General features: G+C 43.0%; 3 protein-coding genes across 3 annotated transcripts in view; all 3 read right to left on the reverse strand.

Moving 5' to 3' along the window:
- Positions 1 to 16,366, reverse strand: part of LOC6728259 (protein timeless homolog) — a 67,588-nt gene extending 51,222 nt beyond the window's left edge. The window contains exons 1-7 of the mRNA XM_016175225.3: positions 16,125 to 16,366; positions 15,741 to 16,064; positions 11,964 to 12,221; positions 11,584 to 11,903; positions 9,569 to 9,754; positions 5,999 to 6,122; positions 5,137 to 5,303 (exon numbers count right to left, since the gene is read on the reverse strand). Of these exons, the coding sequence (XP_016034895.1) occupies positions 5,137 to 5,303; positions 5,999 to 6,122; positions 9,569 to 9,754; positions 11,584 to 11,903; positions 11,964 to 12,221; positions 15,741 to 16,064; positions 16,125 to 16,226 (1,481 nt within the window). The 5' untranslated portion in view covers positions 16,227 to 16,366. The remainder of the gene's footprint in view (positions 1 to 5,136; positions 5,304 to 5,998; positions 6,123 to 9,568; positions 9,755 to 11,583; positions 11,904 to 11,963; positions 12,222 to 15,740; positions 16,065 to 16,124) is intronic.
- Positions 14,942 to 15,709, reverse strand: LOC27207363 (the record flags this gene model as incomplete). Its single annotated transcript, XM_016183061.3, has 1 exon — positions 14,942 to 15,709. A coding segment is annotated over one exon (624 nt), but the record flags the coding sequence as incomplete, so codon positions are not given.
- A 1,795-nt stretch (positions 16,367 to 18,161) lies between the features above and the next one.
- Positions 18,162 to 18,709, reverse strand: LOC6728262. The gene is made up of 2 exons (XM_016175224.2): positions 18,653 to 18,709; positions 18,162 to 18,602 (listed from the first exon to the last, which is right to left on the reverse strand). The coding sequence occupies exons 1-2, from the start codon at positions 18,675 to 18,677 to the stop codon at positions 18,217 to 18,219; spliced, it is 411 nt and encodes a 136-aa protein (XP_016034898.2). The 5' UTR covers positions 18,678 to 18,709; the 3' UTR covers positions 18,162 to 18,216.
- Between the last annotated feature and the right edge of the window lie 5,854 nt (positions 18,710 to 24,563).

Here is a 24,563-nt window from a genome sequence, read left to right on the forward strand (position 1 = left end):
GTGCCAAACATCTCATAGTGGTTTAAAAAGCTGAAGTCATTAGATAAGTTGTACGTATCAATATGTTTGTTGTGTTTCTTTTTTACAATATATTAAAAATCATTCTTGGTATATAATTTTATTGTAATGGGTAGAATATGATAGTAGACCAATCAAATCCTATACTTTGGCCCTGACAATGCAACCCGAGTTGCTCTACGCAATTAGGAGTCCAATAAATTACACGTCTATAATGGAGCTAAACAAGCCAGTTTCAACAGCCGCATAAAGCAGCCGATGAATAGAAACCAGTTAGCAATCACCAGCCAATTCCAAGATATTTGGCCATTTGTATTGATCAAGAACTGTCAGCAGTGACCACAACTGACAGCAGGAGGAATCCAAGGGGGCACTGGCAATTGATGATAAAGGCGCTCAGTTGACTGCAAGGATTGGGATTGGGAATGGGATGGTGATGGGGATTGGGATTGGGCAGGGAGTGTGGTGTCGTGTGGTGTGGTGCACGTGGATTTGAAATTTGAGTGGTGCTATGTGTTCGCCCATGTCCCCCTATTCCGTATTCCGTATCCAGATCGAAGCTTCTGTCCTGTTTGCGGGTAGCGTGTGGTGCGCATTTGATGATAACTGAAATGTGAAATGAATCAAGCGCAGCCACGATGACGGCCATGTTACCGCAAAGATGTCCGTGGTGGCCGCATTAATAGCAGGCGAGGTGCAAAAACTGCTGGTAGCTGCGGACTGTGATGGCTGTGACTACTAACTAGGGTTGTCAATTCAGCTAGTAAGGGACCCAATAAATATTTCAATTATATAAATCAAAGGTGAACTTGCCTGCAAATCAAGTGGATCCAAATGTCAAAGGAGCCCCGGATCTAATAATATCCCTATTGATCAGTTAAATGGGGTAATAGAGAATGATCCAATAGGATAGAAACTTCACATTAAGGTAAATAAACATTGGACTACATTTTTTAGAATTTATATAGAATTTAATGTTCATAGATTTATAAGCATGTGTTCTATAAAGCCTACATTTGGCTCCTTTCTCATCAGACATTTTAGCAACACTGCCATTGGCGGAAGAAAATGGTGGTGGTGGTAGTGGTGGTTCTGCTGCTGCAGATACGGATGCGGATGTGGATGTGGATGCTGGTGCCACCTGACCACAACGCCAAGTAACCGCAGCGAATAGGCGGGTGGGCGGTTTGATAGTTGCACAACATCTTGCATGCCACAAACCATTTTACAAGCGGATCCAAATCGATTGCCCACCTACACCGCCCTAATGATGCGCAGGTGCAAATCGAGTCAACCCCACCCATTTATTTCCACTCCTATTTAGATTCTACACTGGCAGAAAAAGATTAAACTTGAAAATTTGGTTTTAACACATAGATTTTTATCATTATTGTGATTATGTAAATAAAGATAATATTATACACTCTAGAAGGAACTTCTTAATTGAAAAGGATCTTTAAGGATTTTCGACTATCCCCTTTTGTTTCTCTGCACACATACTCAATCTCAAGCACATGTGACCAGCGAAGCCTGGCAGAAGGACAAAGATAAATCGTTAATAAATTATTTATAATTAATTTGTATGCACGCGGTTTTGTAACTTCTGGCTACCTTCGCCTGTGCCGCTGTTGTTGTTGCGCCTGATTTGATATTCGCGTTTACGCTGATTAAATGGACGCCAACAGCCGCAAAATGCCAGGGAAAATGGGATGAAGAAATTCAAGCAGCAGCAGGTTGAGCATACAGAATTAATTAGAACACTTGGGTGTTTTTGGGGCTGGTCCGAGCTCAGAAGTACTCTGGGTTCAGGGGTTGGGGATAGGGGATCGGAGAACAGGAAGATGGGGATTGTCTTCGCGCCGAGCCTGAGCGCATGTTGAATAAATGATAAAATGTAATTGCGCCCAAAACACCCACAGATGGACCGACTATTTGGGGGGCAGTTGTTTCCGTTCTTGTTGTTGGCATAAGACGTTTATAATGAAAATATTATTAATTATGACAGCCACAACAACAATGACTGATGGGGCGTCAATTGCAGCTCAACGCTAGTGTTGCCGTTCTGGTCATTTTGTAGATACTTTGTGCCACTTAAAGGCCAGATTTGCTCACAAAAATTCGATTACCACTTTTTCCTTAATTTTTTTACATTTCAAACGAAGTGTGTACACAAATTTTGGATCTATTACATGAATGAATAATTTTTATGGTTTAAGTTTGGTAGATTTTCCTATCTTTGTTGATTAAGTCGAGGCAGCACTACTCAGATCCTGCAAATCGTCGGTAAACTGGGTGGCATTAATCTGCGAGATAGCGGATACGTGGCAGCCTGGCGGGGTCATAAATTATTCATCTTGACACCGAAAAATCTTTAATCTGTCAGACACTCAAAACACTGATTGCAGTTCAAAAGGCAGCGAAATTTACATGATTGCCAATTGGCCTGCCTAATTGAAAGCTGTTCAACTTAATGTTTAATCGATGAAATTGTATAAACCAACTATTTTCAACTGGCTCCGCATTAATCATGCTCCAATTAAGCCACACAGTTGCTGGCCCAGCAACAACCCACAGCTGCAGCTACACGCGAGTTGAGTAAATGTATCTGTATCTGTATCTGCGTATTGTATCTGGCATCGCAACGAGTTTCCTGAACCAAGCCATCTCTCCCCGGCGAATCTCTGTCAATTTCATGTTTGCGCGCTAAATTAATTTAGTCAAAGCTTTGAAATTGCCAGTGCCCCAACCAACAGACTCTGCTCAGACCGACTAACTAGGACCCATCCAACTGGCTGATGTGATGCGTTGATAGTCGACAGTAAAACCCAACAGGCACACAACAATTTGTTTATCTGTTTATGTGTCATCAGATACAGTGGAACGTACTATGATTCGATTATGAAACTTAAAGTACTATGCTAGCTGCTGAATATATATATATATATATTTATACTTTTATTTATTGACTTAATTTGGTTGAATCGGGTTGAAAACATATGTACAGCTTAAGGGATTATGTTTGTTTATGTAGAATACCATATTTTTGTACGTTAATCAAAATTTAAAATGCCATTATCTAACACTTCAGCAAAGAAAACAACAAACCAATGAATATAAAAACATCTGCTGGTTGCAAAGGTATTTAAAATGACACATAATAATGAAATATAAACAATAATTTTAAGCGCTGGAGGCAAGGTTTGCTTTTTCGGTATTTTGGTTTTTTATTCACAAATCAATTTGGAGACCAAAGTAGAATTTATTTAATAATACGAAATATACTTGATTTATTTTTCCAGCAAAGCACCTTACGTCTATCAAAAATTCCAAGAAATTTAAACTTTCATAAAGATAACGATCATGAAATATTCTCTGTGAAAACTTATAATTAAAGTGAATTCTGAGCTTAAAGAAATGTGTACTCAGAACTTTTGTAGAAAAGGTTCTTATATCTTAGAGATAGATAATTAAATTAAATGCAGACCGACAGGCTAGGAAACTTTGCCGACCCATGGTATCTTTTTGCCACTGTCACGGAGTCTGTGACACAGAAATAAATTTTCAGGCATTTATTGCAGGTATCACTCGACACAGAGCACTCGGAGTCGAGTTTGTTTGACAGGCGAATTTGTGCAGCCATTTAGAAATATTCAAGTGAGTCTAACTCTTCATGTTCGGGACTAAAAAATCGCAATTATATAAATGGATTGCGCAGTGGGTTTCATTTATAAAGGGTTTGCCAATGCATATGCATTTATTTTTTTTTAGAAGAGTTTTTAAAAGCAAGCATGCACCGAGAAATGCAAAAGTACCATTATATTCTTTGGTCCCTAACCAATTGCTGGAAATAAATACGTGTATATCATGTTTATTCTGTGTCAATGAACCCAATCTGCCAGATGAACTCGATCAAATGTAGGTAATGAGTTTAAATCACTCTACACCTGCGAGTAAATCGAAAAAATCGTGCTGAATCTGTTGGAGCTGCACTATATTCAATGTTCTGCAGCGATTTATCAAGTAGCCGCACTGTGGCGCACGTTTCGATTGAAATAATCTCGATTCAGCAGCTATCGTGCGGAGTACGCGGTGTTAACTCGGCAATTAGGATGCAGCCAAGGTGCACGATTTGCCCTCAAATAAAAACACTGAAAAACATGGTTTGGCTTGTGGGAAATGGCATAATTTTTATGCCAGGGCACGCATACAGCACATGCTTGTAAAATCAATTAAGCTTTTAGCCAACTCCCATCGCCGCCTCGCGAGGAATGTGCAACTAGTTCATTTGAGGATGCCGGCTTTTGGGGGAACACACGCGCTTATAAGCAAACCACATTCACTGAACTCTATTCGGGGATAGTGATGTCCACTCAAGGACAGCTAAAAATGGGCAAAAAACTGTAACTTTCTATAATTACTTGCAAGTAAATAAATCAATAAGCTGGCTTATATGGAAATAGGTCATAAAGTATAATGAAACAATATTAAAAATGTATTTAAATGCAATTGATAGCCATAGAAATTTACCACTGACGTTTTAAGACCCACTAGATAAGTATAGAAACTTAGCTATCACACTTCCCAATTAAAATGGACACAATTAAGATTATCTTATGGCGTCATTTTTAATTCCCATAGAGATTTTACTGCACTGAAAGCGGAAACCACTAGTTTGCCAGCACTAATAGTGAGCTTTGGCGACCCAGCAGACATCTGTGCAAATAGCCGAGCAAACAGAGCAGGACTCAAGACAAAGGCATGCCGCCAAGACAAACAATGCCTGATTGTCGGGGCGAGAGATCCTGGCAGAAGCGGCGATATCCTGACAGCCTGCAGTGCATATTTCGGTGGGGGCAGTGCCACTACATCGAGTGCTCGTAGTAATCCCATTAGAGGATGTGTGTTTGGCTTGCTTATTTCCAGATGCCACGGGGTCGTGGCCGTTATCTATCAGAAATGCAGCCAGGCCGGTAGATGGTTTCCAAATTCAGTTCGTGATGGGTATGGTAGTGGGTATTTGGTAGTGGGTACAAGGGTTTTACCATGGCCGGAAGGGCAAGTTATTTTCAATCGGAATGTGTGTGCATAGTTGGAATGGTTATTCGCTCGGGTACTCACTTTGTGCTGTGCGCCTCATTGTAGTTCATTAACAAATGCAGCACCGTCTCCCGATACTCCAGGACATAGCACACGTTGTTCAATAACATATCGAAAAGGGCTCGCGCGTTGTTGTCATCCTTTAGCTTCTGCAGTGCCAGCAGGCTTTGGAGCAATTCCCGGAATGTCTTTAATTAAAAAATTGGTAAGCATTAACTTGACAGACGTTGGAGCTCTTGATTGCAAAGTGGCGAGGCAGGGTCCAGAGATGGTGTGTGGCGCATTGTAATGAGCCTGACGAACTGACTGCCACAAGGAGACTCAACACACATGTGTGTAATTATAAACGCCCTTCATTACTTGTGGCCAGTCCCAATATCCTTGGTGTGAACGGGGAATCAGTTGGGCTTTGACCTAAGTGTTTGTGTCTGGTTGATGGTAATGAAGCTGTTAGTTTCCGACTATCTTTAATACCGAATAATATGCTTCTTGCCACTATGATTCCCACTTTTGATCTATCTAATTGGTGTGGAATTAACCTTTTATCTTCAGAAGAAAGATCAAGGAAACCTTTTGTGCCAGACATTTCTAGCTAATCCCCGGCAAAGCTCGCTGTTCATTTGAAGTTTCCCCATCATTCCGGCGAGCTTAAAGGATGCATGGAGCTTGGCTTGAGTACTGGGAGCCCAGTGCCAAGAGCCAGGCACCCAGCTTAATCCAAGGCAATCGTCGAGCGGCATAAGAGTGCCCCCAAAAGTGCACTTACAGCGCCAAAGCAAACAACAACAGACCCGCACACACACTGTACGCCCGGCTTAGGTGGCCACCGGGATCAGGATGCAAGGATGAGGCAGGACCTGGAGCTGGAACGGAGAAGACTTACCAAAAGCGCTACATGCAGTCGCTTGGCCCAGAGACGCGCCTGTTTCTTGTCGCTCACAATCATGTCCATGTCATGTTGCATGCGCGTCAGGACCCAGTGGAAGCATTGCACGCTCAACGATTCGCTGCGAATGAAATGGAAAAAGCCAACAGAGTTACATAACACTCGTGTACACAGCAAGATCATATGGATACATATTTATATAACAATTGAATAAAATATAACTATTTAAATAAGCTAGTGTAACACTAAAGAGCTTTATAGTAATGATGAGTGCAATTTAAGGCTATCTTTCGCGCCTAGTAACTAATCCCACTATTTGTTTTCAGTGCACAGCGCATCGTGTATGGTGTGAATCGTTGTGTTTGAGTGCATATTTAAGTAGTAGAATTCTGCATTAAAGTTGGCCCAAGTTGGCAGCATGGAGCAGCAAAACAGGTAAGCAGCTTGCCGTCTGCCACTTGCAACTGCCAGAGCGAAAAACTCATTAACAAAATTAATTTTTAAGTAGCGCTAGAATTGAGCGCCAGCCAGCCTAAGTTTTGCTTGTCCTTTCCACCCCCCAAGGATGCGGGGACCACTGGGCGTTGACATGCCGCACGTCTCCCAGTGGCCAACCACCGCCCAACCACGCCCCACTAAGCCGCCCACTTCCGGTGGCTGCAGCATTTGCCTGCAACTTGGGCGAAATTAGCAGCGCAACGTCGGCGGCAACCACCATTAAAGTTCTGCGACAACGTCGAGAGCATTTGAAGAGGCATTAAAAACAAATTAATTACAGATGTGCGGCAGCAGCAGCAATAGGAACCTAAATAAATAAATTATAAAATCAATAAAAGTGCAATGAACAGCAGCACGATAATGTGGCAAAGGGAACAAACGGAAAAACACTGATTGATGCACAAACTTTTTACGAGAAACTGTGCAAAGCAAATAAAATAATTGAGATTTGGGCTTCAACTGGCTGCACTCATACAGAATGGTTTAAAAAATTTAAGTTCCAAGTGGCAAAAATATTGCGAGCTAAACAAAGGCCTTCAAAATATTTCACCACTTAATATTTGTAATTGTATTAAAATATCATTTGCATATTCTGACCACTCTTGGAAATCAATAACCTGGTTATCCATTTTCAAAAGATAATAAGTTTCTTAGTGCTCGATTTTATGATTTCATTAATCAAATTTGTGCCTTATAGAGGGGATCCTTGTACTTTTGCAAATTCCTGATCATTCGCAGACTTCAGCGATTGATTTCTGTATCAATGCTGTGTACGTGTACTCGCATAAACAAAATGACAAACTCAATTTCACTTTTTTTCGGGTTGCTGGCTGCTGGAAAAGTTTGCCCATCGGAAAGCCCATACATTACAGCAATGCCATGCTTTATATAGTGCAAAATCACTAGAAAATGGCAGACGATAAAGAAAGTTCAGGGCGGTGCGGAGGCAGCGTCAAATTGCATTTGAGGAAATAAACAGAAAGTTTTATGGTCGGCTAGTATATATATTGTACATAGAATGCTTACTATATATAAGTGCAAAAATGAGACGAAAAACTCTGATATAGGGCGGAGGGACATTGCTGAAAATGAATAAGGGAGCAGGAGCCGCAGTTCCAAGAGTCGGGAGCTCCACTAGAAGAACCAAGCAACTTAGAATAGTGCGAGGGAGTCGTCGCCAAGCGGCGGAAAAGGGGAAAAAAGGGTAGGGTCTGGGAAAACTTTGCGCCAACGGAATGACAACATTTTTGCAAAGCTTCATTGTTGTCATTCAGAAACTAATTTGAAAGTAACCAAAACAATTTTAAAGAAATTTCCCACCACACAGCCAGCGAAAGAGACTAAAACGGAGCAGGAGCCGGATCCGCATCCGGAGGAGGAGCAACGTCAGCCGGATGACAGCATAAAGAACGCAAAATTTTATTAACAGCATGCTGGACAAGAATGAAAGCAACAACACAACGCCAGAAATACCGACATGGGGGGACATATACACTGAACAACAGAGCTTCCTGGCAAAGTATATTATCAAATTAATATAATAATGTTATTTTATCGTAATTAAAATGTTCTACTACAAATAGCCCCTCTTTTCTAAATTCTTTTATGGATATAAAACGATTATAATATGTATCATATATGGTCTTCACTTCATAACTATTTTATTTCTAGTGTCTAAAAATCACGATATCAGTATAGTTCCTTTGACAACTTTGGCTAAGAACTTTATGGAGGAGTGGAACTTGCAGTGGCTGTAAAGTGGTCAAGTTTGGTGGGTCAACAATTGGCGTCATGACTTTGATTTGTACATGTGCTTGTTGTCCCCCGCCAAAAAGTAATGCAATAAAACTCTAGTGACGAAACGCTGATGTCAGGCCACCAAGGAATGACACACAAATTGTGTGGTGACCGCAGAAAAAATTCTTGCGGGAAATGCTGGGAAAATGCTTTAGATTTCCCATTGACACTCTGCTTGAACATTTTCGGGCAAAGTGCTAAGAGCAAAATGGAAATTGTCATCACACTAAAGTTTATTTGCTGCGCACTTTCCCCTTTTCTTGTAAATAAAAAAAAGAGGAAAAAGAATAACAACAAATGGAAAACATTGAAAATACCCCTTATAAGCGGTCTCTACTTTTCACACTTCAACAGCTCAGATGATGGATTGTCCTTTCGACAGATAAATAAGTATTCGCAGCTTATTTGCTGTCGAAAACATTTCAACGAAATCAATTTAAAGTTTATCGCAAGCGCTTGCAGTACGAGTATAAGCTATAAACAAATAAAAGAAAATTGAATTTTAAAGTTGTGGTTACTTTGGAGAATCTACTAAAATCTAGAAAAGTAGAGTCAAGTTAAACTCGAAAATCCTACTGCCAATTGCAGTTCGATGCAGTTTTAACTTTCTTACATGTGAATAAATAGTTTAGACTAGTTTGCAATTAATTTAAATGGCAAGGCACTTGTTGAACTTCTCAGTTTCTCCTGCACAGCTGCTGCGTTTTAAATTTCAGCAGCAGTGTGTTGTCCTCTTTGAGGAAAAATGTTCAAATTGTGAGTGGCCACCGAAATAAAAGTTTAGGGGAATTTCCTTCATCTGAAGAGTGTTGCGAAGTAATTTGATTAAAAGCCTTGATGGAGGCGGTTTGGCAGTGTAGTTTGTGCGCCGGAGATTTGCATATCTGCTGACTTGGCCGGAGGACGAGGTCAGCGCTTCATGGAGCCACTGAAAGCAGAGCTCATTCATCAGCATCATCATCACCATCAGCATATCACTTGTGAAAACTCGTCTGTGTATCCTTTGAAACTTGGAGGCAATTAATTTGAACACGTTAGGCGGCATCCAGTTGAATATCTGGGGCAAATCGCACAATTTCCAGAAATCTCTTACGCAATGACATTGCCAAACGGAAATCATATGTCAGTGATGCCAAAGATGATGATGCTTAAGTCTACTTAATATAATACTGTAAGAAGTTCATTAAAATACCGATACAAAATTGTGTGACTTAAATAGTTTATAAATGTACCCAGTTCGATTGCAAGTGCCAGCACTTGAATGCCACTCACCTGACTAACTGCAATTGTAGACCACTCAAACGATTGAACTCCATGAAAAATCGTATGGCCCACAATAGATAGGAGTCATCGTGACTCGACGATCCGGCGTTCCGTTCCAGCACCCGACGCACCTGCCTCACCAGCGTGTTGTAAGCGGAGCGCAGTACCTCGATGCAGTATTCGCGCAGGCACAATCTGCAAAAGCCAGGAAAAGTACGAAAAAGTGTGAGAGGGGGATCCAAAAGCTAAAATGTTCAAGGCGCAGATTGGGTGGGTGGGTGAAAGGATGGGCAAAAGACATGAAAAATGGTTATACCACAATAATATTGATTGAAAGCGAACGCCCTCTATCAGTTTATATAACAAATGCGGACTCTGCAACGGCATTTGGCAGCGCTGATGCAATAAATTTCGCCTGGCCAATTTATTTGTGCAAAGCTGGCTAAAAGATGCACCCAACCAGCCAACCAAACAACCAGGCAACCAGCCATCCAGGCTACCAGCCAAGCGGCCCACCCATACCCAATCCTGTCGAGCGTGGAGCAATCTCTGCCAGCAGGCGAAACACAAATCCAACGCATCGATGCCGACGCGGATTAATTTATGCCAAAATGGAGGCAAAACTGAACAAAAAATGGCCAGGCCCCTTAGTCGGCTTATTGCAGCATGCACTTGTGGTTGGCTAACAAATTGTTGGGGAGCACGGGGCTCCAGCTTCAGCACGTGACATTGATGAACTTTCGCCTTTTCCGCCTACGTGCCTTGCTCCTCTGACTTTGGCCATTCGTTTGCGGTCGGAATGGGACATTCGGAGTTGTCTAATCACGGCCACCGGCGGCGCCCCGGTCACATTTGTTCTGCTCCATCAATTTATGGGCGCCTAAAGATTTGGCCAGCCAACCGACTATGTGGCTAAGCATCTTGTCCCATAAACCAGGCCAAGCACTGGCCGACTAACAAGCAAAAATGTTTGCCAGCCAGTTCCAAATCGCAGCAGCGGATAAAAACCTTTTGAGGATTTTACTTGAAAATTGCATGCCTCGTCGGCCAGAGATCCCAAAGTCGATGCCGATGGCAATGGCGATGCAGAAAATGCCGATGGCGCCGCCAAGTTGCTGCTGCAGTTTTATCTCGGCACCGCTTTTTATGCTCCATGCCACAAATTGAGGAAGAAACCAGAACTTCCCAGGCGAACTACAAATGCTCTAGGCTTGGGGAAGAGATGAAGAGGAGATGTCGGATACGAAGTTCAATTCGTGGCTATCAATCATTGTTATAAGTGGTACAGACTTAAGCATAACGTGGCTCACAAAACATTTATGCATTAAAGGTCTTATTTTCGACTAAAATAGTTGGAATATTGTTGGACATTTTCCACCAACTAGGGTATATATTTTTGTGACCAAAAAGAAGACCGGAACCGAATGCATTTAATGTAACTATTGAAGAAGGCCAGGATAGCGGTAGCCCGGGAATCTTGGCTGCGGGTGTGGTGGCAGATCCTTTAAGTAGTTTGTTGGTTAGCGGAGAAGCATAAAATAGCTGCACCTGGTGGCCATTAGGGGGTGCGGCAACAGAGGCGCTCGGCGCCAAGATATTGTTTAGCCCGGCCAAGTCAGGCAGAACCCGAGAGCCTGGAAGCCCCTAGCAGCCAATATCGTTTGTGTGATTCTATAAAACAGCAGGAATTACAGGCTGCTGGGTGGAGAAAGAGCGGGATGGGAGGGCGAACCGAAAGGGCCAAAAGGAAATGGCTTCATTTATTATTGAATATTATTTTATACGCTCTCTCGCTCGACTGCTCGCTCGCTTCGGTTCAATCTCTCGGATACGGCTGTCCTCCTGGCAGCGTAAAATCGAAAATCAATGGCCGGGATGTGGCTCCGCCGCTCCGTTGGTGGCCATAACAATTCCGATGCTAATGGCCACACCAGCACAATACGAACAAGGCCCGGAGCCAAAGTGCAGGAAGTGGCCACAGACAAATGGATATGGCTGTGGGTTACGAGTAGACCGGGACTCACCTCACGGTGAACGCACTGCGACGGGTCACCTGCGCCTCCTCCTGGATGTGACGGTGGGAGCGCTTCTGCTGCTGCTTCTCGCGGTCGAAATCGATCGATGACACGCGCTCCAGAGCCTGGTGGCATATCACATCCCGATCCGAAACGGACTTCATGTTCCGGATGACGTAGGTGCCGCCGAAACGCGAATGCCGCCCTGGTGGAGGACGAGCCTGACGGCGAGCACGCTCCCGTCGTCGTGCGGCCAGAAGTTCCTGCTGGTCCCGCTGCTTTTCGCTCAGACTGCGCTGCAGGGAGGCGTCCGCCAGGGATTCGGCACTCTGAAATCGCATAAAAAGGTATTTAATATTACTACCATACATATTTGTTTATTACCATACCTGTTCCCTGAAAAGCAGGCACACAATCTCCAGTCCGTGCAAATGGAACTGCTCCTCATCCGGCGAGGAGATGACAAACAGCACCAAGTCCAGCATTCCAGTTTGGTGCAACGCCCAAATGACCTGGTCGTGCAGACTGGCATCATTGTCCGCCCGGCATTCGGCTTCCGGATTTGCTGGCACTTGCAGAACGTTCCGCACCAGGACCAGGATGCGCTCAATCAGAAGATTCTGCTCTTCGCTGCGAATCGCAAATGCCTGGAAATAAAGCCAGAGCATGGCATTAGAAATCAGCGCCATAAAATGCTGCAGCAAATCCCAGTGTAAAAACCTAAGCGCCAAATCCCGCGAGTCAAGTTAAAATAATCAAATGAAATTAAATTAAATTAAATTGCAAATTTATGTAGCTCGACTGTAAAACGGAAGCCCCAAGTCGGGCCAAGACAAGCGATGGGACCACAACAAAGTCAAGTTGAAATCAATTTGGGCAGGGTGTGGGCGATAAGAGGAAATGCCTGGGTGCCTGACTGGATGGGCGGATGGTTGGATGGTCGGAAGGGCGGATGGACTCCATGGTTAGGGTTGGGCGCAGCAGGACATTACAGTTGCTGTGAGCTTAAAAATAAATACAACTAATGCGGCTTTTGTGCCTACAAGCCAGCTGTGACTCCTCCGACCCGACATGGACACCCACTTACACTCTCACACCCACACCCATGGCCACATCCAGGCATGTGCCAGGAACTCGCCTCCAGACCTCAGGACCCCGAGAGCCCATCTCAAAGGCAAAGTTAATAATGACTTCCGTTTTTGGTTTCCCTACGCAACAAAAACAACAACACCACGTTCCAGGGGGCGGCGGCTCATTCAAAACTGAAAGCTTTCCTTCGCAGCGCGGAGCAGCGAAAGTGGAGGAGGGGCAGTAGCTCCTCCTGCTCCTGCGCCTATCCACTTGGCTGCTCGCCGCGCATACATCAAAGCGTGTAAGTCGGTGCGACGCAAATAAAGAAGTAAAGCATAAAAAGTCAGCAGCACCAGTGCACTGAAAGCAATTTCAACCAAAAAATTATATTAATTTATTCAAATAAACATAACTTTTACTCTTCAATACAAAAACAAAAGATAATAAGCCAAAATATGAACCTAATACACATTTTGGGGTAATAAAAATGACTTATATCACATATTCCCCGTATAATGAAGCCTTACTAATTAACAACTATATTTTTTTGAGTGCACCCCGCACCCAGGAGGAAGGGCGGATCCGCCGGAGGCAGAAGCGGAAAAATCCTCGTACACATTCATTATCAACGACAACAGCCACACAGCAACAAGAACAAATAGACAGCGTCCATATAGAAATTCGCGTGCATTTAACCTAACCAAGGAGGAAAAAAAAAGAAGCAGCCGGGAAAACCGAGGAAAACGGCACAAATAAAAGGAAAAGCGCTCCCTAAAAAATGGAAATGTAAAGAAATCCTCGGGCGACTCTTTGGCAACGCAGCGCCATGAAAATCCTTTGGAATTGCTCCCCGGAGTGTTATGAATGTCGATTCAATCGGCTTTAAATGAATTTATTTCGTTGTGATGGGCGATGGGTGGTATCTGGTGGGTGGTGGAGACTAGGAACTTTGGCGTGGATGGCTTCGCTCTCTCATCTTTGAGATTTACGTTCTTACTTTCCGGTTGCCAGGACTTAACCCATGATAATTGTTGGGATCATCAACCTGGTAGTGTTTCAGTTTGAGTTCGGCGCGTTGAAAAAATAGTTTGAGCCACAAACAAACAGCAAACATTTCCATTCAATGTAAATTTTCAATTACGAATTTATGGCAATCCAGACGGAGCTCATCCAGAAATTGCACACACAGAAATCAGGAAATCCTTTTTTTATTTGCTGGATACTAGCAGATTATTTCAAGATGGAGCAAATAAGTTTAGGTTATACCCTTAAAAAATTATTGCGAATAAGCTGGGAGCAAAAATATACATTATTTAAAATCTAAAATATATTAAAGTAAAGTTTTAACAGAAGCAATCACAGAACTCTTAAAATGAGCACGATTAAACATTTATAATTGTAATATTTTCGAGAGTATCCAAAGATTGGCCATTGTCCTAAAATTTTCATTTCCAACAACTAGCAATTGAAAGCATTTGAAAAACGCCGACTGCCATCGATTGGCAATCATTGTTGCTGGGCCTTTGCCTTTGTGGTTTGAACAATGTCTCGACCCACCGATGTTGGTTCAATTCCAAACAGTTTCGCTTAGCTTTTTTTGCAACGTGCTGCCGACAGATTTTTTGTGGATTCGTCTAGGCCGGAATCGAATTCCTTTTCCCCAACTGTGACGCGTTTGATTCGAAGGTGCCTTGTAGCCATTGGCACCCAATGTGAAGTGAAACCAGCCCAGCCGCCAACTTGTCGTGGGTGTTGATTAAATCGACTTGTTGCGGTTTTTCCTTCTTCGCTGAAAGCAAAGCACCAAGTGAGTGGAACCCTTTGGAGATGTGAATTCATATTGTGAGATATATTTTAAATTAAATTCCATCTTTGGACCTCGTTGAGCAGCAGCTCAAGTTGAGAGAATAAAGGCAAACGGATGCACGGAACAAATAAAGAAGATAAAAGCGGGCAGATATGAAGTTCAAATTAGTTATGAACCCACAAAGCGGACGAGTTCAGTCATAAAGCCAGAGCTGGTCAAAACAAACTTCAAGTGGGTTGGGCAATGTGAAAAACATTCGCTCTCCCCACGAAAACTTGACTGCTGGCAGCTGCAAGGGCCATTAAAAGTTTTGCGTACCCGCTTGCCCATTAATACATAGATTAAAGAGATTACAGGAATAGTTGCGCAAATGCCCGAACGATAATTGCTTGGGCTTTAGAACAGGAGCCCCAACCCACGCTGTGGATCAATTTGTGGGGATAAAAATTGCTTAGGGATTGAAATCAGGCCCATGAAAGTTCAAAATAATTATGCCCACAACGCACAGAAGAACATTTTATTTACGTGAGAGGGTAAATCTAACAAAACTGCACAGCTGGACCACAGAAACTAGATGTTCTTGGATGCCATTTAAGTAGAGTGGAGATGGCATTAGTAGAGATTTGTTGGGTGCTACACCTCACTGGCCCACTTCAGTAAATCAGGTGTCACTGCCGCGTGTAGGTACATGGCCAGCATGAACAGGAAGATGGCGAAGTTAATGAAGCGCTGGTGTAGCGAGGGTGTAAGGAAAATGCGCACTATGGGATAACGTGACCACTGCTGAAGCAACTGTGGTGGCAAAGGCTTGATCCTCGGCATAGGGTCCGGCGGATATTTGATATAGCCACGTGTGAACATGCCGGCCTCCGGCAAAAAGATGTTTTCGCTTAAACAATCATTGCTCATGCGCATCTTGCGGCGGAGCTCGCCAAAGGATTTGCACGAAACTACGTTCTCCTTCGTCTTCGCATGGCGTATAGTGATGAGGGTGTTGTCGCCGATCAGGGACTGGCAGTAGGGGCATTTGGCCTGGTATTTCTGTCTCCTAATCCAGTTGTATATGCACTTGGCGCAGAAGTGGTGGCCGCAAAAACTGACCCTCGGCGATTCAGCAGTCTGCATGCACACCAGGCAGACGTAATAGCTGTTCGTCCAGGAATCCTCTTCTTCGCCGGAATAATTTGGGTTTTGTTTGTCTTCTGAATTCATTATTTTGTTTTTTATGTGCTTTCGCAAACAAAATGATGAGAGACCTTAAAACTAATGTCAAGCAACTGAAACTCACTATTTCCAAGGCCTGCTTGAGCTTCTCGAACAGGGCGCTCCAGACTTTGTCCTTGGCAAAGGCTGCTTTGTAGCCCTGCAGGATGTCGATTAGCTCCATGAACACTTTCCGGCCATGGTTGTCCTTGGGGGCACCCTCCCGGTATAGCAGCAGTGTCGGATTGGTCAGGATGACCAGCAGGCGGATCAGTAGATCGGATAGCTCCTCGTGATGCACATAGTCCGGCAGCATGTAAACCAAGTCCGTTTGGAGCACCTTGGAGCGGCCCAAATGACGGCGATACTCGTGGTTGTCCAGGTCCCGACGCAGTATCCATATCAGGTGCTGAATGTAAAGTACAACTTTAGATTTGTAGGAATTTAAATAAATGAAGAGGTAAGATACCTTGAGACCCTCGGCGGCATCAGGCTCCGCTTGATATTTCTGTCCATCACTGTATCCCAAGGCCGCACAAGTAGCATCAATGTCCGCCAGCAGAATAGACATCGTGAAATACACTAATCACTTTAATTTATATTGATTAAAATTCTAATAAACTTTGCGACATAAACAAAACAAAATTTCACAATGATTTTCGCATGAAAAGCGCGCGAACTAAATCAGCTGCGCAGAGCAGCTGATCGATCGCTTCGTGGTTTAGAACTCCACTGGTAAGTAGCGGTGGCGTACACCTTTTAATTGGAAACTTACATCGATGATCCATTTCCAGTTATCGATTGTTTTAGATTTTTTCGTACATGTTTAAATTCAAATTTGAACACAAATATTTTTTTAACTATAATAATTAAGATTTGTATTTGGTACAAGTCACAAAAGAGTATAGTGGCAAAATTTAATTCAGCAGCTAAAGTTTTGCATTTGAAAAAGAAAATTCAATTCAAATGCGTATATATTCCTCCGAAATGTTTTCTCTGCGCAAATAATCCATATGTGCATTTGCATAAAACACTTTTCCAATGCGTGTGTACATTCATTCGTTTCCATCTTAAATCGATTTAAATCCAAATTATTTGCTTGCATAAGACCCACTTCCCCATCCTGCAGAGCCATTTATTTGGGTTGCTGGCTATAAGATCCTTGACGAGAGCAAAAGGAAAGCTCCTTTTGTGTGTGCCTGTCTCCCAGTGCGGTAAATTCAAATCTTTTCACCATTTTCATTAGTCATTGGAGCAGGAAATTGCCGGGGCCACACCATCTGAGTCATGCAAGTAGCTGTGGCGGGAGCTGGTCAGGATTGGTCGGGATGGGATGGAACTGGTCAGGATGCAGGCGCTCTAATCATCCGGACACATTAAAAAGCAAAGGCTATGGGGAAATGGCGAAATTAAAAGCAAACATCGAGGCTCCTGTCCAGGATATATTTACCTATGATATGAACAAATACGACGGGCAAACTTTTCCCACGAAGGATGGCAAACTTGGGGCCACCACCTGCTCCTCCTCGCCCTGCAGCTCTTCACTTGGACCCGCCCTCCCCGCCGCTGTCATTTCCCCCGGCCGAAGAAGTTGAATTTAATTAACTAAGTAAATGCCCAGACATGGGCCCGGCTTGCTTATTTATCAAACTTCTCGGCACTGCGATGATGGGCAACTACTGCACTGGCAAAATCATATACTCATTGTCATCCAAGTGAAACATATACACATATGTATATACTAATTTATAAAGAAAATCTGGAGTAACTTGGTATACTTATTTACTATTGTTTTACCAGTTCTTTAAAATCCTCATTTAGATAGTGGTCTTACTTTCTTTATATTTATGTTCAATATAGGTTTATAATGATTTTCTTATTTGGCAAACGAATAATAAGATATGTACTTTTAAAAAATATTTATTAAAAATATTTTTTTATTTTCTTGTTGTGCACAACTTGAGCTAACTACAAGAACTTGCTTCCCAAATAAGCAGAGCACGTCAAAGCGGCCAAGTTGCCGGAGTGCTCGAGGGATCGGTTGGCTCAGTGACTGACTGACTGACTGACTAACTGACCGACTGGCAGACTGAGAGACTGAGAGACTGGCGGGCTGGGCGAAGGACACTATGCAAACCTGATTATAATGTGTCAAATCCATTATGTGCTGTCAGGCTTTTAGGCACAAAAAGCGCCGCCCGTTGCCAGGATTTTCTTTGGGGTCGTCAAACGAATTTCTCAAGTTTTGAGGCAACTTTGGCCCCGTCAGGTTTTGCTGGCCAGACAAAGTTAATTATGATTCTGGGCCTCAATTAAGCTGTCGAGTGCCTCGGGCCCAATTAAATGCATCGCCACAGTGCCTTCAATCAATTGTTGGATAAACTTGCTGATACGATTTTAAACTGGACACTGGGGTAAATCAATTTCATATGAATTACCATAATTACTGTAGGAAATTAGGGCCTGTCCGAAAATAATCACCTATAGCATAATAAATGGACAGCACTTCAGTTAAGTGTTTTGTTTAGTGAAAAATATATATAGCTTGCTAATGTCTAATATCAAATTAAACTTGTGGAGTTGTCACTGTCGCCATCCTGAACTGCAGGCACTTCAACTGCATTGTGTCGTTGGTTCCGCACAAACTCTCCGTTGAACTGAAAGTCGAAAGGATATTCGGCCATATGTTTCCAGGTGTGAGGAATGGGCGGATGGTCCTGGTAAATCCAGAAGCAGCAGTAGTTCTCATTCATTTTGCCCGTTCGGTTTTTTCCCACAAAAGATAGTACGCTCATTTGTCGAGTTCGTCCATCGATGCGCTTCGGATTAACAGGACCAAGCATATTCCCATTTTCGCGCGGTGTAGTTATTTCCTCGGCGACTTCGAAGTCATCGAGGGTCTCCAGCGGATGAGTGATGTCCGACAGCAAAAGAAATGTCACCACAACTAAAGTTTGTTTTAAATATTTCAGAAAAATAATAGATTACCTTGCTTACCAAATGCTGAGAGGTGTATTTTCATATTTAACAACCATTCAAATTGAAAACATTGATCTTACTAAAGCAACTCAAAGAAAAGAAAGCTAGAATTAGTATTTACAAGCTTGAGTGTGAAATTGTAATTATTTCATTTAACATGCATTATAGTCTCATTTTAAAAAAAATTTTCACCCAAAAGACGACTATATTTCCTATGAAACAATTATACATTAAGCACAGAAGTAACCAACATATGAAATTCAATGTTAAAGAATTTTATATTTTATTATACTTTTTAAAAATACATGAAGGGACTTTGAGTAAGAGGCTAACGAGGCGGGCGAAGTGTAAATATTTAGGAGGACCACTTCGCCACCATTTCGTTGCGAGAAAAAGCCTTGATTCCCGCGATCGACGTCACCACATGGAGCTGCTCGTTAGTGGCTCCCATTTGGCTCCGGGTGCACCATTGTTAGTGCTCGGCCGGGCTCGGCAAACAAAGTGCGGCCGGAATAGGGAGCCCAGATGGCCCACTGCCGCCCGGAGGCGACTAAAAGTGCAGCGGAATAACAGCATCTGACAGATGTCAGCTGCCATGTTGGCTTTGCAGCTTGTGGCCGCCATTTCGCCAGCATTTGGGCCACCTTGCAACTCGACGCTTCTGCTGGTTTCCCAAATCCGGGCGCCCAGTGATGGTGGTTTCCAGTGGCACTGTCCCTGGTGTTTAGTGCTCTGAATAATATCACTCAAATTTTAGTTTGTAATTAAGATTAATATATCTTGAGAAATTTACTAAGATTCTGGCATGCATTAACTCATCAAAAAATATTTATTATATTTATAAAATTGCATTTTTTAACTTGCGGCATTTATTTTTTTTTCTTGGAATTTCAACTGGCTGCAAGGACCCTTGCCCATCACTGCCTGTCCCTTTCCGCGTCCGAATTCAATTGTTTGCAGAGCCTTCATCTTGCATTCTGATTGCGTGGCTTAATTGCATAGCAGCCGCGAACTGGGCCAGATTTGGTTTTGGCTTTGTGTTTGGCCGAAAGGTGAAAGCGAAAGCTGAGTGCGCTTCTATGGAACCGCAGCCAGGACGAAATGAAATTACCGCCAGGCCACAAGGAAAACAGAGTCGAACTGCGTGTGGCTTCCTTTTCATCCTGCCAAAACAAAGCTGCGCGGCAAAACTGAAGGAAAAAAATATATATAGAACAGAAGAGCACAGCACAGCACGAGGACGAGGAAAAGGACTCGGAACAAAGCTGGGAAAACAATTTCCAAACAAATAAAACTCACACCTGAGACTTGGGAGCCCGCAAGTGTTCTGGTCATCTGGTTGGGTCTCACAGCGGTTGCCCCTGGCGAAAATGAATTGTTGTAAATCAATTTGTACCAGACCAGCAGGGCAACAACACAGCGCAATTACACGGGCATTTTTCAATCGGAGTGGGTGCAAAAGTGGGGGCATTCTTGCCAATTTGTTTGCATGGCCTACGATTTGTTTTTAAGTATTGCCTGTAAAAAGCGCGTCATAAGTATTATATTGTTGCCAGAAATTGCTATCAATCTATTTGTTAAAAATGTGATAAAAACTTAAAAAAATTAAGCCATGTTATACATTGATATCAACACTATTTACATAAAGGAATGTAGGTTATTGTTGTATGACAGTAAAAATATGATCAGAAATGTGAGCTGTGCAAAAAGTCTTCTCATTGATTGAAGTATGAAATAAATAAAAGCAATAAAAAAGATATCAATAAACCCATGTACCCTACCTCACAAAATGCAGGGCATTCGGGCGACTGCATATCCACCGTAGAAATGTCACGAGATGAAAGCGAAAGTGGTGCAAAGGAAACCCTAGTCCATGTGGATATATACAAGTTAGACCCGCACTTCAACCCCTGGCAGGATATGCTCCCCCCGCAGCCGTTGCAAACAAATCAAAGGGAAATTGTAAACGACAAGTTAATCTCGCTTGAAGTATAACCGGAAGCCATTTTATGACCCAATGGACAAGTGGTGGGGCATCCCCGCCAGGAGCGGACCATGTGGAGATGCACCATTTGCACCGACCGCCGCACATTAAACAGGACAATTTATTCTGTACATTTGGCTGGAAGTGCTGCAAATTGAATTAAAGTTCAATGAATGGATGGGGATTGGGAAATGGGAAATGGAGAAAAGGGAAAAGTTTCCTTTGGCCTCGGCTGCGGCTTGGAAGCATCTTTATCTGCCGCTGGCCTTTGTTTCTTGGGAAAACTCTTATATTTTTTTCTGGGTTTTCCTACTTTTCCTTTGGCCCCCCGTTGTTGTGGCAGCGTTTTTCATGATGTTTGCACATTCGCTCCTTGTACCGCCTCGATTTTGAGTTACAAAGCCAAAATCTCAGCAATCTGGGCCAGGCAAAGAAAAAGCTGAAATACCTTTTGCATGCTTCATTGGCGTTGCCTTTCTGCTGAGTGAACATCAAATGGGATTTGTCTGCCGGTCTCCCAACCGCCGGACATATGTATCTGTATCGGTGCCTGTGTATCTCTGTATCTCTATCTCTATATGTATTTGTATCTGTGTGCGACTTCCTGTTGCGTAACAGTTCAATGGTGTGTTAAGCACACACCCACATCCCCGCAACCCAATTGATAGATGGCTGTTTATGTGCCAACAGGCAGCACATCGCCTTTATCCCCAATCCATGACCCCACATGGCAGCCCACAAAAATAACCCAGAAAGCTATAGTAGGTGTCGATTCTATTTGGCCTTCAGTGCAAATGCGTCAGTGCAGCTGCCATTGTGTACTGTTCTGCCGACTGCACTTAGGCAAATTAATCCCATCAACGAGATGATTGTTAACCGCAATCGTAAACGCAACTCAAACGGCGGCCATTTGACTTGTGCCCCCAACAAAGAATCCTTTCAGCTCAACACACACACACACACCAACTACGAACAACAGGCGATGCCGAATGACACCCACGGGAATAATCAGCCATGAATTGGGTCGAGATACAAACTAACCTGACAAACTAACACGAACATCTATCTCTGATCAAATGAAAGTAAGCTTACACTTGAACAACCAATTTTAACTTGAATTTGAACTTAAACCAATTTTAATTACAATTTAATATGCATTCCTTTTCGAAAAATAGTCTAATATATCTAATTATGAACACATAACTTTTTTAATCATTTAAGTACCTATGTCACATCCCAGTTTAAAGCAATTCTTTGAAACTTTCAATTAGAATGCGCTCTTAAATCACCGAAGAGTTCTTCCAGTTTCTAAATCTCCGACTTGGAGGTTCGGATAATAAAACGCCTTATTTGCCCGATTGCGTAAGGGAATGTACATGTATATGAGGTATTTTAATCGCATCTCACCGCCAGTTTCTCACTCCGCCAAAGAGCCCGTGTATCTTTGTGTGCCTACATTTCGTTCTTCCCTGCCATTTATTTGTTTTTTATGTTTTCTGAGCGTCTGCCAGGCGCATAACTCAAAGTGCTTCAGTCTGAGCCTTCGATGCCGTGCAGATAATGATGCCAAAAGTGTCGCATTCGATGGGGGGAAGCAAAAAGCTGGGGCGGCCCATCTCAGATTCAGGTAAACCTGAAACCCCATACACACGTGAAGCGGGCAGGAATAACATATCGAAAAATAAATTTCATTGAGTGGTGGGATGTTCAAAAAAAAAAAAGAAGGAGAAAAGAAAAGAGCCTCGGGGGGCAGGGGAAAGTGAGCAAAGTCAGCGAAATCTGTTTCAATAGCTTTTGTCGGGGGCTTCGGGACTTCAGAACTTGTGGAATGGGTGGAAATGCCTGCGAAAGTCATAAAATCGCGAGAGCAGCTACAAAACATAAACAAGGAGGCTGTGGAGCCATAATGATGTAAAATATATCGCAGAGATTTAGGCGACTTTTTTGGAAGAGTCAAGGTCTGTGCGTGCGCTGATAAAAGCGAGATGGTGGGAAAAAGTAAAGCCAACTGGAAGAGAATAAAATTGCCAAATGGATAAAAGTGTTGAGAGCACTTCAAAGTCACAAACAAATGCATAAAATATCAGCTCGATATTATTCAATTTGTTCTAATAGCCGCGCTTAACTCACCACCCAGCAGCCAGCACACATGGCGTATGCGCAACGTTTAGCTGCAGGGGCTCAGGAAAAGATTTACCCGCACTTAATGGCCGACCAAGAAGTGTATTGATGATGTCGAGCATTTCAACTTCAATGATGCGCGATTTTATGCACAAGTCTTTTACATAAATTTCGCTCCCTTCCAAAAGCGTTTATGTGTGCAGGAAAGGATTTGCCATCCTGCAAGGATATTTTGTCTTCCCGGGGCTTTTAAGTCACTTCTTTTTTTTTGGAAAGTGCGTACAAACGTTAATACGCCTTTGATATGGGAATCGTATTTTGCCTTTGCCAGCTTTACTGATTCGCATTTATGACACTTACCGATACAATTTAGCAGAAATCCAGGCCTCGGGAATAAACTTTGCATTTATGCAGATCAAGGCGAATTTATTGAAATTTCGCAGTACTTGCCGAATTTATGTGTCATAAATTTGCTCAGATTTTGGCTGTAAATCAGGATTATTGTGAATATTCACGAAAATAAACTTGATTTTCGGGCAATAGCACTAAAAAGGTTTAAGACAAGGCGCAATTTTAACTTTCTTGTTTTCTTTTATATTTCCGAGATTATACGGACAAGCATACGGACAGAGAAAGTTATAAAATGTCTCGATACAAAACTGGAACCCTTGCATAAAATTTCAATTATCAAACTCATAACTTGAGTCTGCGTAACCCGGAGGGTTGAGACATTTTCCGCAGGCCATAGTTCAGTCCACCCCCAATTTGTTCAGTTTCGATTTCACAATTTCCAATTACCATTCGTGGGAAAACAGATAGAACATGTTAAGGCGGTTAACAGGGCAAGGGAAATTTATTAAGTGATAAATTTGTGGGGCATTGCGAAAAATGTCAGAGAAGGTCAAACGGAAAGGGAAAGCATTCCGGGATTTGGCAGGGGAAAGGTTGAAAATCCACGTCACACCCAAAAAACACACTCAATCAGAAGTCCGTCCGTTGTCAACGGAGCGAGAAAGGAGCCGAGGCGACCGCCTCCAAAAGTTCGCCAAAACGAATCGAAATGAAAATGGCGCACAAAACAAAAGCCGCTCAGAACAAATTACCAGAGTCGTCTTTTCAATGGCTTTGCCTTTCTTGCCTTGGCTAGGACCATTTGGCCTGCTCTGTTCTTGTGTGGTCTGGTGTCGTCCATGCCCTTTTTTTTGCAACTTTTCAGTCTCAACTGTTTGCCAATTGCACTTTTCAACTGGGCCCCATTCGAATGGGTTTCTTTTCGGTGTGTGCTGAAGATGGCCAGTTCCAGTTTTAATGCCACCGTTAGTACTATAGGTTGGGTTGCTCCCTGGAGGCGAATGTGTGTACAGCTGCGCCTCACATTCACTCAAGTGAACGGACCCAATTGGGTTTCCTTGGGGAGGTCGAAATGGCCAAGTAGGCAGTTTTTTGAGGGGGCCAGGCAGTCCAGCCCATTCGCCCCTTTAAACATTTATGTAATAGGCTTGAAATTTCCATTTGGCAGCCGCAAAAACTGCACAGCTGTATGGCCACAATGGATCGTTAGAAGCCAGCCGGACACCTCCGAATCTTGGCCAGCACATGGAGTTGATTCCATGCCATATCCCATATCCTGTCCCAATCTGCAGCTGCACCTGCACACACGTATTAAAAATTAAGAGCAGTTACAGCACAGCTTCCCTTTCGCACAACCGCAATGAGTCTTAAGCAGGTAATCCGGACGACTATGACCCACTACTCCTGGTTATTACTCAGTTAGAGATGAGCAAGCGAAACGGAGTGTCCTGCAGCACAAAGGATTCCCGGCGA

This window comes from Drosophila simulans, chromosome 3R (genome assembly GCF_016746395.2).
Source record: "Drosophila simulans strain w501 chromosome 3R, Prin_Dsim_3.1, whole genome shotgun sequence".
NCBI classification, from domain to species: domain Eukaryota; kingdom Metazoa; phylum Arthropoda; class Insecta; order Diptera; family Drosophilidae; genus Drosophila; species Drosophila simulans.

What these genes read in the sequence shown, in the direction of transcription:
- LOC6728262 (XM_016175224.2), bottom strand. Translation starts at nt 18,677, where the DNA reads ATGAAAATACACCTCTCAGCATTTG. An exon ending in AATACACCTCTCAGCATTTG is followed by an intron (nt 18,603 to 18,652) that starts GTAAGCAAGGTA and finishes AACAAACTTTAG; the next exon opens with TTGTGGTGACATTTCTTTTG.